The sequence below is a fragment of the Sus scrofa genome, chromosome 9 (genome assembly GCF_000003025.6).
Source record: "Sus scrofa isolate TJ Tabasco breed Duroc chromosome 9, Sscrofa11.1, whole genome shotgun sequence".
NCBI lineage: Eukaryota > Metazoa > Chordata > Mammalia > Artiodactyla > Suidae > Sus > Sus scrofa.
In genome coordinates, this window is record NC_010451.4 from 65,691,750 (window position 1) to 65,708,558 (window position 16,809).

Here is a 16,809-nt window from a genome sequence, read left to right on the forward strand (position 1 = left end):
GTTCCTGTTGTGGCTCAGCGGGTTAAGAACCCAAGCAGTGGCGTTCCCGTCGTGGCTCAGTGGTTAACAAACCTAACTAGTATGCATGAGGATGCGGGTTCGATCCCTGGCCTTGCTCAGTGGGTTAAGGATCCGGTGTTGCTGCAAACTGCAGCATAGGTCACAGATGTGGCTCAGATCTGGCATTGCTGCGGCTGTGGTGTAGGCCAGCAGGGGCAGCTCTGATTCGACCCCCAGCCTGGGAACCTCCATATGCTGCGGGTGTGGCTCTAAAAAGGAAAAAAAGAGTTATCTTCTCAGGTCCCACCCAGCCCTTGAAAGGGAGAGGAAGGGTTTGTACTTTCTCTACTTGGGCCTCTGGGGTTTTAGGCTCCAATTTTCCGTAGAGGGCATTTTCCACATAATTTAGGGTCTTGGTGACCACAAATGAGCCCAGGACCGCCTCCGAACAGAGTCACTGTAGGTTACCTTGTCTCCACTTCCAGTTTCAGGAGCCCCTGAAGGCATCCATCCCCCTGTTTGGTCCTATGCTTTCTGGAAATGTCATCATGACTCGATAGTCGAGAGGAACAAGGGTGGCACATCTTTCCCCTCCATCCGCATCCTGGCTAACAGGGCTTTTCCCTGTGCCTTTCACTGCCCGCTTCAAATCTATGACAAGAGACTTAAAACGGAGCTCCCGTTGTGGCACAGCAGAAACAAATCTGACTCGGAACTATGAGGTTGCGGGTTCGATCCCTGGCCTCGCTCAGTGGGTTAAGGATCCAGCGTTGCCGTGAGCTGTGGTGTAGGTCGCAGACACGGCTTGGATCCTGTGTGGCTGTGGCTGTGGTGTAGGCCGGCAGCTGTAGCTTCAATTCGACCCATAGCCCTGGGAACTTCCATATGTTGCAAGTGCGGCCCTAAAAAGCCAAAGGGGAGGGTGTGTGGAATAAATCCAGGTTAGAGCCTCCGATGGCCTGGATCAAACCCACTCTTTCATCCCCACCCCCCACCTGCGTGGACACATAGTTTCCAGTTCTTCATATACGGGTCCTCCTGATTGTACCTGCCCATACCTGGATGGCAACCTCTGGCCTGGCCACTAAGGCTGCAGCTTGGAGCTGTGTCTGGCCCTGTGCACAGCCACTTCCTATTCTGCCCTTTCCTAGCCGCCCGTGTGTGTGTGTGTGTGTGTGTGTGTGTGTGTGTGTGTGTGTCCAGTGCTGCCCCCTCCTCACCACTAACTCCTCTTCTAACCCACTCCCCAGCCCCCGACGAGCAGTCCATATGGAACGTCACAGTGCTCCCCAACAGTAAATGGGCCAACATCACCTGGAAGCACAATTTCGGGCCCGGAACTGACTTTGTGGTTGAGTACATCGACAGTAAGCATTGCTGTGCGGGGTGGCGGTGGCGGCGGCGGCAGCTGCAGCGGGTAGCGTAGATGCCACTCAAAAGCTCCCGGGCTCTCCCCTCCGGGCTCCGGGAGGCCTTTCTGCAGCTTCACTGTGGCTTAATGAGGTCGATACGTGCTCAGGCGGCAGAGAGGCGGGAAGAGGCTGACTCAGGAGAAGGAAGGGGTTTCTACAGCTGTCAGGGCAGGTCCTGCGGTGCCTTGCTGGGGAGGCAGCTGGGTAAGGGACCCTTTATCCATTTCCTGCCCAGGATGAGGGTTCGGAGAGCCCCCAGACGAGCCAGGTCTGTGGATCTCCTTAGCTCAGGATCCGTGTGCTCAGCTGTCTCCATCAGATAGACGGGGCCAGACTCAGGGTCCAGGGGCCAGACTTGGGGTCCAGGGGCCAGACTTGGGGCCTGGCCGTGCTTCGCTCACAGAAGGACACCCACTGCGCACAGGTCAAGGACACTTGTTTCAGAGAGCTGATGACTTGAGCTGAGCTGTTCCTTCCTCAATGGGTCTTGGGGGCGAGCGTACAGGTCCGTGAGATGGTAGAGTGTGCACCAGGCTACCTGCCTTTTTCGAGAGAAGGCCTGTCCTCAGAGCTCAGACCCACCACACTGGCCTCTTTGGCACGTGCTGGAAGATCCACCTGAAGCTCTTTGAGGACCAACAAAGCCCTCAGAGCTCTCTGTGGTTGGCGAAGGCTTCACCTCCATAGAATCCAGAATCCCTAGTCTGGTCTGTGTGTTCGCGTCTTCCGATGACCGCCCTTCACCGCACTCCCAGACACCCAGGCACTGGCTTCTCCTGATGTGCGAATCCACCACAGGGCGAGAAGTGAGAGGGGAAGCCAGAAGTGAGAGCCAGGCAGCCCAGCCGAGTCCTGTCCCCACCTCCGGCTCTGGGGAAGGATGCTGGCTGGCTACCTGACCCTCTCCAGGATAAGGGAACGCTGGCTGACCCCCTGAGAGCTTAAGGAATCAGGTCCTAACACGCCTAGTGCTTAAGACTGTGGTGAGGAAAGAAAATGCAGGAGAGGGGATAGTGTCCCCCACTGCAGGGCCATTGTGTAGGAGAGTCAGCACCACAGGGGAGGGCTGATGGAGCTGCCTGGTGACCTCCTGGTCTGCACGATGGCCTGGCCCCTTCCCCCGCCCCCCATGCTTCTACCTTCGACAGGTGCCCAGGAACCTGAGCACTGCCTCTCCAGCTCCTCACGCCTGATCTTGGGCTCACTGAGGTTTCTGTTCCCCAGGCAACCATACGAAAAAAACTGTCCCTGTTAAGGCCCAGGCCCAGCCGATACAGCTGACAGACCTCTATCCCGGGATGACATACACGTTGCGAGTTTATTCCCGGGACAACGAGGGCATCAGCAGTACCGTCATCACCTTTATGACCAGTACAGGTGAGAGGGGAGGGGGCCTGGCCGCCCCCTGCCAGCATGGAGCATGTCCCTCTCATTCTCGGCTTCCTGCTCGTCTCTCCTCCTCGGAAAGAAGACGCACTCTCCCGTTCCTCAGCTTGCATGGCGTGGCTCGGCTCTTCTCGTATGTCAGTCTGCGGCTCCCTGGAAGACAGGACGAGCCAAAAGTGCATGCCGGTGGAGAGGACACCAGCCTTCTGACCCCATGGGGATGAGTGGCACGTGAGAGGGAAACAGAGGCATTGTAGCATGAGGGCGGGAGGTGGGGGTGGTGGCGCCTGGCCTCCCCTGCGCTCGAACCATAAGGGCTTGGTGTGCGTGCAAGCGTGGTCCTTGTGTGTGGGTCTGAGGGCAGCCTGCCCCCCCGGGGCACAGGGGCTTGCTTCCTGCATGTGGGGTTAGGGGCTCAGACCATCCAAGGGTCTCAACCCAGAAATCTTCCCAGGAACCAAACCAAGGAGCAGCGTGCATGTCACCACCTTGCCATGGTCACCTGTTGTGCAAAAATTCTGAAGTGTGTGACATGAGCTGTTTGGAGCTTTGTTTTGGTTTCATTTTGCCCCATGTTTGTCGTGGCTTATACGTGGTTGACTTTTGTCATGCTGGCAAGAGGAAGAAACTCTTTGGCACTGGAAGAGTTCTGGGTATATCAGGGCTTCAGCTGTGGATAGAGAAGCTTCTTTATTGTCCCAAATGAACTGGCCCACTGGTTCTCAGTAAAGGGTACCAGATTCAGAAATCTCTCTGCTGCTCAGGGTGACGGGCAGTCTGGAGACCATAAGGCTGCTTGCTTGTCTGTTTGTGTGTCTCTCTTAAAAAACAGCCAGGCAATGGAGTTGCTGTCGTGGCTCAGTGGTTAACAAATCCAACTAGTAACCATGAAGTTGCGGATTTGGTCCCTGGCCTTGCTCAGTAGATTAAGGATCCGGCGTTGCCATGAGCTGTGATGTAGGTTGCAGATGTGGCTCGGATCCCTCGTTGCTGTGGCTCTGGTATAGGCTGGTGGCTACAGTTCCGATTGGACCCCTAGTCTGGGAACCTTCATATGCCACGGGTACGGCCCTAGAAAAGGCAAAAAACAAACAAACAAACAAAAAGACAAAAAACAGCCAGGCAAGCTGGCCACATGGCTGGTTTGCTAAGCCCTGGGGTAAAGGTGAGTGTAAGCAAGAGACACTGAGAGGGAAGGCCCAGTCCCTGTTCTCAGGCGTGTCCGAATCAGAGGCAGGTTACTAGACACAAGGATAGAGGAAAAAATACACCATGGTTTATATGAACTTCTGAATGGGGACTTAAATCGGCATTACTCTTCCTGTGCCTGGGCTGATGAGGCTGGTCCTGGTAGCTTGCATCTTGGAAGTCACTGCCCATGCGTGTCAATGTCTCACTCCACCCCTTCTAGCCTGGTCTCTCCTGGTCTGGGTGGCCCGGCTCCTCCCTGCCCATACGATCAAGACTCAGAGAGTCTGAGAGTCTGGCTGCCTGCTTGAGGCTAACTAGGATGTCTGCGAGTAGCCAGTCCATCCTGGGAGCCAGCCCAGGGGACTGGACAGTTGACCAAGGGGAACAGGTGGCTGGACTCTGTCTGACCCAGTCGGGGTTCTGAGCTGGTGTGGCTCATCAGTGTGTGCATTTGGTTTTGCTTCATTTACAAGCTTGAGTCCAGCACAGAGGCAGGAAGCAAAGATAAGATGCAAGGACGGAGTTCTATCCCAGGGACTGCAGCAAAAGCCAGCTCGGCCTGCTTTCAGAGTTTGACTTCCCCCAGTGCTGAGCCCTGGGGCTGTGGGCAAGGACTGGGGAGAAAGAGGAGGAGAGAAAGGCAGCCCTGAGAGAGAAAGGGACCAGTCCCCACTCTCAGGGCTGCCCCCAGTCTGCTTGGAGACAGTCTGTGTGCAAAACAGAAAAATAATAATAGCAACAATTGATGATACACTTCCGAACACTGACTCAGATGTTAGTTTCTCTTTCTGTGGTCTCTGTGGAAGGCTGATCCCATAGCTTTGCTTTCAGAGTGAGTGAAGCATTTTCAGTGCTTGCAAGTTTTCCCGATTCCTCCCGGTGCGAGCTGGAGAGGGCACGTTTATAACCCTCACCCTGAGGACGTACGGCTCACTTACCTCCCTGGCTGGCTGGATATTATTATGAGCAAACCACACAGCCCAGGAAACATTTTCACTTTCTGCAGTTTGTGTGTGCCTGTGAGCACATGTCCAGATCCTTTGAAAAATACACAAAGGAATGGGTGGACGCCAGAGCCAAGTTCACACTCTCTCCCAGGTCCCTGTGTCTCATCAAAACCAGTTTATGATCATCTCTGGGCCCATCCACTGGTCATTTAGGCAACCACAGGCCATCACTTTAAGTCCACTGACTCAAACGTGTGACAGTGCTTCAGGCAGGAAATGCAAGAAAACCACGAGGAATGTAATAGGCTCCCTGACTCTCACCAGAAAGATCCCACATGGGAAGTTCATCACCTCCTTGAAGCTTTTGAAGCCAAAGAGACCTGAGGGGAGTTCCTGTAGTGGCGCATCAGAAATGAATCCGACTAGGAATTCGTTTCCTAGGTTGCGGGTTCAATCCCTGGCCTCGATCAATGGGTTAAGGATGCGGCATTGCCGTGAGCTGTGGTGTAGGTCGCAGACGCGGCTCAGATCTCGAGTTGCTGTGGGTCTGGTGTAGGCTGGCAGCTGTAGCTCTGATTCGACCCCTAGCCTGGGAACCTCCATATGCTGAGGGTGCAGCCCTAAAAAGCAAAAACAAACAAACAAAAAAAACACCAACAAAGAGACCCAAGGGCCCATAACCCTGGGCTCCTGGAAGCCTGTCATCTTTTCCATCCTGGGGTGGGCAGGCCAGGGCCGGGTGAGGCATCGGCCCAGGCCATGCTGACAGTGGGCCAGCAAGATAGACCACAACCTGCTGCAGACCTGGAAGGTGCAGGGGGGAGGGACAATAGGGGACCTAACTTCCTCTTGCTGCTGCGTTTGGGAGAAACCCAGGCTGGAGAGGTGCAACATGACACTTAAGTGAGAGCAGCCAAGCTTGTTATCCTTGTTCATCTGCCTTATTTCTGAAATATAATTCTCCTGCCAACTTTGAGGGACCAGCCCGTCTCCAATGGCCAAACCAGTTTCTTTGTGATCAGAGTTAGGAGTTAGGGGAACTGTCTGCCTTGCGGGTGAGTTGCCCATTTCTGAGCAGGGTTGTAGGGTGTGGTGTGGAAGGCACACAAAATCTGACCTCTGGTCCAGAGTCAGAGGCATTTGGACCTGTGTGCGCCCGAAGAACGAGTACTATTCCGGCTCCCGTTAGTTCCTGCAAAAGTGGTGCATGTTAATATACCCTGGTCTTTGAATGTTGCTGTTAGTGTCTGTTAGGAATCTAGAAACATATTGAATGGATCTATTCAGAACAGCATTGGCAGAGAAAGGTAACTGCCCTGAAGCTTTGCAAAAATGCCTTCTTCCTCTCAGAGTCCACGTGTGGGGCCATGTTGTGAGTGAGATCATCACGTGCTAAACCTGTTTTGGTTCTTAAGAAATTAAATCATTTGGATGGGGTCTGGTTGAGCCCAGCTTAGCCCGATCCCACTTGAGTTTTGATTGGTTTATTTGTTATTATGTACCATTGACGTTGATTAGTTTGGGAGGGTGTAACGTAATGACTTGGTATATGTATATATTGCAATAAGTTTAGTCAACATTTATCACCACACGTAATTACAAAGTCCACGTGGTTTGGAATAGCCACCCGTGCCCAAACTTTACGGAAAATTCTTTGACCTTTTCAGTGAGGGCTGAACTTCACATGATGCCATCAGGAATGGAAAGCTATTCTGAATTCCCCATATGGCCACTTTCCCCAGAATTGTGACTTTCTCTCCCAAGGGAAAGGAGTCTCGTGGAGATAGATGTCAGGGTGTGTCAGAACAAACATCAACATGATGGTGGAACAAGCAGGTCACTGCAAACATTCATACCAGCTTCTTTGCAAAAGATGGGACCCCCATTCAGGCACAAATGAATTGACTTCTTCATCCTAGTGCCTGAGAGTCAAGCCAAATATCCATGTGACCCTCGGTTGGTATCAGGAAAAGGAGAAAGAGGTACCCCAAAGTAACCGTATTATATCAGGATTAAATCAGTCATCAGTCAATAAGTAGTCAGTGACTGCTTGTTAGGTGACCAGCATCATGCTAAGTGCTAGGAGGCTCGAAGAATATCCTCTGTTCTCAAGCCTTTAGTAGTATCATTGGAAACGAGGACCCAGGACGCATGTGACATCATGCAGAGTAAGTGGCGGTGAAATCAGAGTTCAGAGATGAGTGTGAGCTGAAGGAATGGGAGATTCAGGAAGGAGGGGTAGACCGTGGCGAGGAGGAGGGCAGGAAGTGTGGCAGTCCAGACTCTCTTGGGCAGGATGGAAGGATCCAGGGAGGGAGAACCAGAGCACCGTGTTCTAGGAACATGATGTGTCCTTGTGTCCTTGGGATCTGATGGACACAGGGTAAGGGGACCCCTTTGGAATGGAGCAGTGAGGTGGACATGAGAGATATTTGATGGACCATCCAAGAGATGTCAGGAGCCGGCCCTGGGCTTACAGTGTGAAACTAGCTGGAAGGACAATGAGAGACTCAAAGGACCACGAGTTGGAAAGGCAGGGCTGGAGGACATGTGGGACTGAGGAGTGATGGCGGATGAACCCTAAAGATAGAGAAGCTTGAAGATAGCATCCTGGGGGCAGAGAAAGGAGTTGGCCGGAACTAGAGAAAATAGAAGATGAAGGGGTTTACCTATAAGAGGTCAGCGTGTGACCTAGAACCAAAAAGTCTGGCAGGTTCCTCAAGGGCTTTTTTTTTTTTTAAGATTCGAGAAGCTGGAGTTCCCGTCATGGCTCAGTGGTTAACGAACCCAACTAGCATCCGTGAAGATGTGGGTTTGATCCCTGGCCTCACTCAGTGGGTTAAGGATCTGGCGTTGCCGTGAGCTGTAGTATAGGTCGCAGATGTGACTCAGATCCCAGAATTGCTGTGGCTGTGGTGTAGGCTGGCAGCTACAGCTCCGATTAGACCCCTAGCCTGGGAACCTCCATATGCTGCAGGTGCAGCCCTAAAAGCCAAAAAACCAAAAAAAAAAAAAAAGATTCAAGAAACTTCCATGTGTTTAACAGCAGAAGAGAGGAGACAGCACAAAGGAAGGAATCAAAAATGCTAGAGTTTTTAGAGATCCTTACAGAATTGAGCCACCAAGGAAGCAAAGCATTGGGTCCCTTCAGAGGGGAGAGAGAAGCTCCCTCTCTGACACAGAAGGAAGGGACAGTTGTGGAGGCTGCTGTGAGGTTTCCATGGTCTCCAGAGTGGACAGGTGAGCTTGATGCTGACGCGGAGAGAGGGTCACGTGGGGGGATCGGGTTTGGAGGGGCAGTGATTGACAAGTGGGAGAGTGGCCAGGTGGCAGCAAAGGTCCCATTGAAGTATGACTTGGCAAATCTGTGTTTGGCCTAGATCTGCATCTTCTTCTTCAAAGCACATGGCAAGCATAGAAAAATGCAGTAATTGCCACGGGGACCCATAGCTGGTGATGGAGTTGGGTGCAGGAATGGGTGATACGGACGGGAGGGCAGTGTGGCGTCTGAGGCTGGCAGAGACCCCATCAGGTGGACCCAGTAAAGGGAAGGAAGCCAAGGTGTGGCTGTGCCCAAAGTTCTTCATCTCTTCCAGGCTCTGTCCCAGCACTGGGAAGATGACATAACTCTGACAGTCCCTCCCTCAGGGAGCTGACTTTGGGGGGAGTGGGACGAGACTAGAGTGGTGTAGAGCACAGACTCTGGCTGGACCTGCTCAGCAAAAGCAACAGCCCTCTCCCCAACCCAGCCACTCTCTGAGAGCTTACATTTATCTTTTTCATGCTGCCCCAGGCTCTGTGTGCACTGGTAGTTTGCGGTGGTTTCCCTAGATTGAAACCCACTCCAGGAGTTCCTGTTGTGGCTCAGTGGTTAACGAATCCGACTAGGAACCATGAGGTTGCGGTTCGATCCCTGCCCTTGCTCAGTGGGTTAAGGATCCGGTGTTGCCGTGAGCTGTGGTGTGGGTCGAAGACGTGGCTCAGATCCCACGTTTTTGTGGCTCTGGTGTAGGCCAGTGGCTACAGCTCCGATTCGACCCCTAGCCTGGGAACCTCCATATGCCGCAGGAACGGCCCTAGAAAAGACAAAAAGACCAAAAAAAAAAAGGGAAAGAAAAGAAACCCACTCCAGACGTGTTCTCCTTAGTGCAGAAGTCTGATTTGCCATGAAAATGCATTCTGTGCACAAGCGAGAAAAAGCAGCACTTAGCAAGCTAGGGCGATCTGCGCCTCATGGCCATCTCACATACTCCACACGACAAGAGGCTGGGAACTTCCTCCTTGCCAAGGATTTTTTGCTCAGTGAATGAACACCAGCCCCAGTGCATGTTTGCTACGGAAAGGAGCCCTTACCCTTTTCCCAGCGAGGCCTCTGCTACACCTAGGGCAGACGAGTCGCTGGGGTGCCCCAAGCTCTGAGTGCACTGGCAGTTTGCTAGTGGTTGCCCTAGCTTGAAACACACTGCAGTCGTGTTCTCCTTAGTGCAGAAATCTGCTTTGCCATGAAAATGCTTACTTTTCTCAAGTGGGGAAAAGCAGGCCTATAAGAAGCAAGGGTGATCACAAGGTGGCCCTCTCACAAACTCCACAAAACAAGAGACTGGGAACTTCCTCAATGCAAAGTATATTCTACTCAGTGAAGAGTAGGGGGTCACAGCTCACCTCTGCCGCTTCCCAGCTCTGGGACCTTGCACAGGTCACTGCTCAGTGCCTCAGTTTCCTCCTCCGTAACATAGGGCTGATAGCACAAACCCACCTTGTGGGCTGGTTGTGAGGATTCAATTTGATAATGTGTGGGAAAGTGCTTCCAGCAGTGCCAGCCCATAGGAAGAGCTCATAAGGGTACATGTTAACGGTGGTAATTTACCACACGGTTACAAACACCGTGAAAAAGACAAATGTAAGCGCTCAGAGAGTGGCTGGGTTGGGGAGAGGGCTGATGCTTTTGCTGAGAAGGTCCAGGAAGACCTTCCTGAAGAGATGGCATTTGCTGAGGCAGCCATCTGAAAAAAAAAAGGGACAGATGCAAAGGCCCTGGGGCAGGTATGGGAGTGGCCAATGTGGCCGTGGTGGGGGATGGGACTGATGGAGCCCAGCAGATCAGAAGGAATGGAGGGTAACAGGATGCATTGGAGCTTGAAGCCAGGAAGTGATTTGATCCTATGTGGGGTTTGGGAGCTCTCTCTGACACTGGGTGGGAAATGGCCTGTGGGAGCAGGAGTGGAAGCAGGAAATGGGACTTCGCCCACCTCGACCCTGGATCAGGGTAGTCATAAGCCACGTTCTTATGGAACTCAACTGCTCTTCAGCCCGGAGCTGCCTGGGCAGCCAGGGCGTGGAGGGTGTGGAAGGTCTGTTCATCAGTCCTCATTGTTGAGACCCATCGTGGTACAACGCCCTTGCCTGGATGTTGAGAACTCTATGAAGACAGATTCTCTGCTCAAGAAGAGCAAAGGGTAGGACTGCACCCAGATACGTGCCCCACGGAACGGCGTGTATGCCCCAGACCCTGGAGTGCAGCGCGGGCCTGGGGTCCACCCTCCATCCCTGGGCTTCTCCCCAGGAGATAGCCCTGAGCCCTGGCTCTGGCCCATGGCTCGCAGCACTCCTGCGTTTGTCAGGCTCTCAGACAGGCCACTCCACTCGCTCTGCTGGCCCCAGGGTTATGTAGGGTCCATTCTGTCCCTCTGATCCTTCCTGTCCTCTGAGTCATGGTTGCCATGGAAGGCTTGGGTGCTGGAGGTGTCAGTTTTGTTCTTCAATCCGTGGAAAAGAGGGGGGCAAGTGGCTCCCCCCACCCAACCCGTCCCAATCCCTGGCCTTAGCCATCAGTCATCCAGGATACCATCAGATGAGCTCCTAATCTCCAGGCCCACTCCCCTGCCCTTCGTGTCACAAAGGGGCCTGCCCACTTTGAGACGTGTCCCACATGTCCAGGCAGGAATGGCGAGGGACCCACTGTCACGGGGACTCCACATGTGGAAGTGGTCTGAACGCGGCCTGGGGTGAGCTGAAGGCACAGCCCCGGCCTGGGCTTCACTGCTGCCCCCTGTCTGGGGGACCCAAGCAGGGACTGCCTTTGCTGTCAGGGTGCACACAGGGCAGGTGGGGAGACATGAGGAGCACAGGGCATCCTGGACCTGCATCTGCCCGGAACCCATGGCCAGGAAGCCTGTGGGTGGGAAGGGTGGCTGCTCTGTGCCTGTGCAGGCCTGCGAAGGTGTCCTGACAGGGTGTTTGCCATGTGACCACCGCCCCTATTCTCTGGCTCCCAGTTGCTCACCCCTGGCTCGTTCATGAGAAGCATAGCTGATCCCTGGCCTTCTCCCACTCCCCACCAGGCCATGCCCAGCCATGTGGTTTGCAAGAATGCCTTGCCCCATCCTTGGGAAATTTTCCTTCCTAAAGGACCTGCTCAGCCTTCTGTCGCTTATTCTGCTCCCTGTACCCCTTTCCTGTGCCTCTTCTCCGACCTTTTCACCTCGGCTTTTTGATTATTTTCTCTTTGATTATTTTCTCTTTGTCCCTGTAGCGGGGTAGTTTGTGCCAGAGGGCTGCTGGGTGGGTAGCATAAGGCTGCAGGAGGAAGGTGGATGTCACTCTAACCACCCCTCCCACTCCCCTTCCCCCTCCTCCCCTCCTCTGGAGCCGAATCATTCATGCTTTTGCTGCTTGCCCTCCCCCCACCAGCTTACACCAACAACCAGGCAGACATCGCCACCCAGGGCTGGTTCATTGGGCTCATGTGTGCCATCGCCCTCCTGGTGCTGATCCTGCTCATCGTCTGTTTCATCAAGAGGAGTCGAGGCGGCAAGTACCCAGGTAAGATGTGTCGGAGGAACACATGGCCTTGTTGGGGGACAGGGCCAGCCAGCCTTCCTGTGAGTCACCCAGTCCCTGGCCAGATCCAGGGGGCTCTGTTTCCGCAGTGAGCACAGCCCTGGCCAGGCTTGGACGTACAGTCCTCCCGCCTGTTCCGTGAGTCTTAGAGTTGCCAGAAAGCACTTGAGTTAATTAAGTTGGCCTAAGGTGTGCGGATGGAGTGGTCCAGGCAGCCAGAGAAGGGATGGGAGGAACCCTGGCTCCCATTAAGAATGACCTTCCCTCCCCTTGACTCACCATCCGTCTGCTCAGTAATTGGCTTTTCTCAGCCTGAATCTCATTAGGACCCTATGTCCCAGGGAAGGAGGAAGGAGAGAGACGGGAGTGAGGAGGGGTCTGGACGGAAGAACACACCCATCCGAGGGGCTGCAGAGCTGGGCTCTCTCAGCATGACTGGGTCGAAAGCACAGAAACCCCAGCAGAGCATCAGATGCTCCTACATGAGCAATAAGCAGAGGCTGAGGGGTGGGTGGCACTGATAGAGACCCCCCTCCCCAATCCCTAAAGGACTCTGGGTTCCCCTTGCGTCCCAGAGGGGACTTCGGGGACGTTGAGTCCCAGAGAGGTATTTCTTTTCTGTAGCCTGAAGAGCCTCCAGCCTAGATGAACCAAGGTCAGGGACAAGGACCTCTGGCTCTTGTGTTTCTGGAAATATTGATTGTTTTTCAAACAGGGACAAGAAAGCCATCTGTCTGTGATGGGGGATAGGGTGACAGGAGACAGGGTAATGGATGACCCTGAGAGTGAAAATCCTGCTGGGCTGCAGAATGAAATTGCTCCCTGTCCCCAAAGCCATCGCCAGACCTGCCCCATGCTCCCCACATGCCAGCTTCTCCCCATCTCTGTGACTAAGTCCTCCCCGATCCCCTAATACTCAAGTCACAGAGAGGAGACTGTTCCTCCCCTGCCCGCGAGCCCTCGGAACCCCGGATTCTGAAGAGTGACACCCCTCCTTCAAGCACGGGAGGGCTTGAAATTATACTTCTTTGTTGGTGAATGATGTCTTCTTTCCCTGTGTTGTGCTGCTTTGTGATTATTTTTCTTCTGTAAGAGAGAAAAGCCAAGTTAGGGAGAAAGGCAGCATCACTCAGTTTACCCTCTGTTCCAGGTGTAACTGGAACACCCACGAACTGAGCCGATAAACTCTGAGCCCATTCCAGAAAGTTCTTCCAGCTAACCTCCTTTCCTCCCGCCTCAGGGGAAGCCCCCAGTCCATCAGGAAGATGAGTGAGCCAGGAACCAGGAGGCCTGGGCTCCAGGCTCCACTCTAGGCTTTGTTCAGTTGCCAGTGAGTTGTGTGACAATTCAGGGCCTCAGCTTCCCCCACCTGGAATAGGGGTGGTTATCCTGCCTTGGCCTGAAAAAGAAACATAAAGAGTCCTTCACCCAAATGCCTGCTGTGTGCCTGGCTCACAAGATAGGGCCTGGGAGGGACACTGACAGACCACAGAAGCAGTGTGGGAAACGGGGGTCATGCAAACAAGTGGGGTCAAGGTCAGGAGAGCACCTTCCATTCCAAAGGCGTGTGTGACATGCCCTCTCGGCCCAGGGCCCTCGATTGGGAGCTTTGAAGAAACACACAGTTCCCCATCCTCAGAAAAGAACTGGCATTCTGTCACAGGCATAAGAAATATGTACAGACTAGAGTTCCCGTTGTGGCTCAGTGGGTTAAGAACCACATAGTATCTATGAGGATGCAAGTTCAATCCCTGACCTCACTCGGTGGGTTAAGGATCCAGTGTTGCCAAAAGCTGTGGCGTAGGCAGGCAGCTACAGCTCCAATTCAACCCCTAGCCCAGTACCTTCCATATGCTGGCGCAAAAAAATAAAAGAAATCTGCTCAAATAATCATAACACAGAGCAGGGTAGGAAGGTGCTGAAGAGAGGGTCACATCTGTGTGGTGTTTGGGGCCCTCATGGAGAGGTGGTGGGAGCTGGGAGGGCGGGGGTTGCAGTTGTCAATGGAGATGTAAGGAAAGCTTGGTGATGGGCAGGGGAGGCAGACTTAACCTGGAGAGGAGTTCTCGTCATGGCTCAGTGGCTAATGAACCTGACTAGTATCCATGAGGATGCAGGTTCGATCCCTGGCCTCACTCAGTGGGTTAAGGATCCGGCGTTGCCATGAGCTTCAGTGTAGGTCATAGACTCAGCTTGGATCCTGCATTGCTGTGGCTGTGGTGTAGACCGGCAGCTGTAGCTCCAATTAGACCCCTAGCCTGAGAACCGCCATATGCTGCGGGTGCGGCCCTAAAAAGACAAAAGACAAAACAAAACAAAAAAAGAATTAACCTGGCGAGAGCAAGGAGGCAGTGATGGGGCCTCCCTGAGAGGGTGGGAGAGTCATGGAACTCAGGGGCGCTGTCTTCTGGCCAAGCGTTGGAGCCCCTCGGGGCAGGAGCGCATTTATCATCACGTCTGTGTCTTTGCTTCTCTGTTGATCAAGTACGAGAAAAGAAGGATGTTCCCCTGGGCCCTGAAGACCCCAAAGAAGAGGACGGTTCCTTCGATTACAGGTGCGTGATCAGTTCCTTCGATTACAGGTGCGTGATCGCCTCATTCCTGTTCCCATGGGGCTGGCTGTCCTCCCCGCCCCGCACAGCCAAGATTCCCGAACTCTCCACCCAGTGACCTAGGGCAGAACTAGAAGGCCCAGTGTCCGGCTACGGCCATTGTCCTCTGCCCACACTCCCTCTCAGATCTGGACAGGCCTTCGTATCTGCCTTGACAAAGTTGTAGTTGGCCTGTTTTAATGACAGCTGTGCTTTGAGTAAAGGAATGATGCAGGATGGGTCATGGCGATCTTACTCCCAGACCAAGAACAATGCAAGGAAACGTTCTGATGGGAGGGGAGCCTTCCTTCCCCACCCCCACCCCCTCTCCAGGACCTCCATCACTCCTGCAACTTCTCCTTATCCTGCCTTGGGCCTCCATCACTCTGCCCAACAGCAGCCTCTCAAGCAGGATCAGATCAATGGGCAGCAGAGCCACTGCCCTCGCAGGAGTCTGTCTGGTGGCTTGTGGACTCTGTCTGTCCATCCAGCCCTGCATCCCTATGAGCCTCCCAAAGGGCGAGTATGAGAGGCCCCTCCCTTGGCTGTCCTCAGCCCCTCTAGTGGGACCGAGCTTCCCCTTGGGCCGAGAGCTATTCCCTGGCCATCTCCTCTGCAGGCCCTCAGTGCAGCCTGAGGAGGGGTGGGGACCTCCTCAAATACAGGACAAGGTGACTGCACAGTGAGAAGCCACTTCCTTGGGCACCTCTGCCACTCAGATGTCAAAACTGTCGGGCAAAAAACCCTGCTTCCTCCCCACCCCAAACCCCTGCCCCACCAACACTGAGGCTGGACATACATATGCTGGTGCATGCATGGGCTCACACACCACATACCAGGTACATACATGTACACACACACACACACACACACCCCTTGGCTTGGCTCTGGAGAAGCTTGTAGCATCCATCCTAGAGCCCCCCACTTGGATGAGCCCAAGAGTCCAAGACTAGGAAAGGGCTGAAATGAACACAGTAGAGGAAACCAGTTCTAGGTGGGACAAGCTGGGGGGGACGAGGTAGCGCTCGCTCACCCTGCCCATCTGAGCCTGTATGCCCAAGCATCTCTTTGTTGGGACTCTCTCTGCTTCTGTCTCCCTTCTCTGTCCACCTGGTCCTCAAAGGTCACCTGAAAATTAGACTGACAGGTGGCTAGACCAGGGCCCCCCAGTCCCTGGGTCTCTTCCAGGCTTCCCTTAAGAGAGGTCTGTTCTTTCCAGACCTGGATCCCCTTTCCCGCAAGAACCTGACACGCTAAAGACCCTTCCCTGTCCCCTGCCTCCCACCCCCACTGGGCCATCCTGTCCAGTGGGTGCATTTAGCTTTCGGTCCTGGAATCCCTGAGAACCACAGGGACGCAATCTTCCCGTCCATGCAGGGGGTATGGAGAGCCCTGGGGAGAGGGTCCCTGTGACCAAGACTGTGAGGTGAGGCGCCTGGTCATTAGAATCTGCTGGTTCTGAGTTCCCATCATGGCTCAGTGGTTAACGAATCCAACTAGGAACCATGAGGTTGCGGGTTCGGTCCCTGGCCTCGTTCAGTGGGTTAAGGATCCAGTGTTGCCATGAGCTGTGGTGTAGGTCGCAGACGCGGCTTGGATCTGGCATTGCTGTGGCTCTGGCGAAGGCCGGTGGGAAGGCTGACAGCTACAGCTCCAATCAAACCCCTAGCCTGGGAACCTCCATAGACCGCAGGTGCAGCCCTAGAAAATACAAAAAAAAAAAAAAAAAAGAATCTGCTGGTTCTCAAAATATGCCATGTAACCCCAGAGACCCCCTTTCCCCACTCGGTGGCCTCTCCCATAGCAGTGCCCTCAGAGACAGCAGTTAGGCCAGGTAATGGGGCCCCGTTCACTCAGCACATGAGGGGAGTGGGCTGATAGCTTTCTTTCCATGAATGCCCAGCTCCTCGGGCTCTGGCTGTCTCTCCGCTGACAGCTGGCTTTGCCCAGCCCCATGGTTAGAAGTGAGAATTCACTGCCCACTCTGATGGCAGCTCAGCTGGTCGTTTGCCGCAGGCCGGGGAAGGGCTCAGTGTGGCCTGGGGCAGGGAGGGGGGATCTGCTCAGACTGCCTGGTACCGCCTGCCGGGGCCCAGATTCCCACTGCTGGTCCTGCTGCCTTCTGCCAGGACCTCATCTGTCCTCTGAAGCGCAGCCAGCAGCACCTGGTCCCCACCTCTAATCCTCAGAGAGCAGAGAGCTTTCCAGCCAGGGGAAGGGACATGGTGTCTGAGCAGATGCCCGGCCCACTCAGAGTGTCTCACTCCCTGGGGACACAGCAGGCCTCCTGGTGGGGCGACGCCACTTTACTACCAGCTTCTTTGCATGAAGGAGGCTTAGTGGCAGGACCCGGGAGCCGCAGAAGGGGGCTGGGCAGGATCTCTTGCAGGTTTTGTCTCACGTTGCTGGCCCCTCATGTGTACTCATCTGCGTGCCTCTCCC

The 16,809-nt window shown here is 54.2% G+C and overlaps 1 protein-coding gene across 39 annotated transcripts in view; it reads left to right on the forward strand.

The window, feature by feature from the left end:
* Positions 1 to 16,809, forward strand: part of NFASC (neurofascin) — a 213,048-nt gene that overhangs the window by 189,185 nt on the left and 7,054 nt on the right. For 20 of the 39 annotated variants that reach the window (XM_021063237.1, XM_021063230.1, XM_021063243.1 and 17 more), the window contains 4 exons: positions 1,251 to 1,367; positions 2,637 to 2,789; positions 11,627 to 11,758; positions 14,262 to 14,331. In XM_021063237.1, the coding sequence (XP_020918896.1) occupies positions 1,251 to 1,367; positions 2,637 to 2,789; positions 11,627 to 11,758; positions 14,262 to 14,331 (472 nt within the window). The remainder of the gene's footprint in view (positions 1 to 1,250; positions 1,368 to 2,636; positions 2,790 to 11,626; positions 11,759 to 14,261; positions 14,332 to 16,809) is intronic. The other 19 variants (XM_021063254.1, XM_021063265.1, XM_021063244.1 and 16 more) reach the window with 1 other exon arrangement.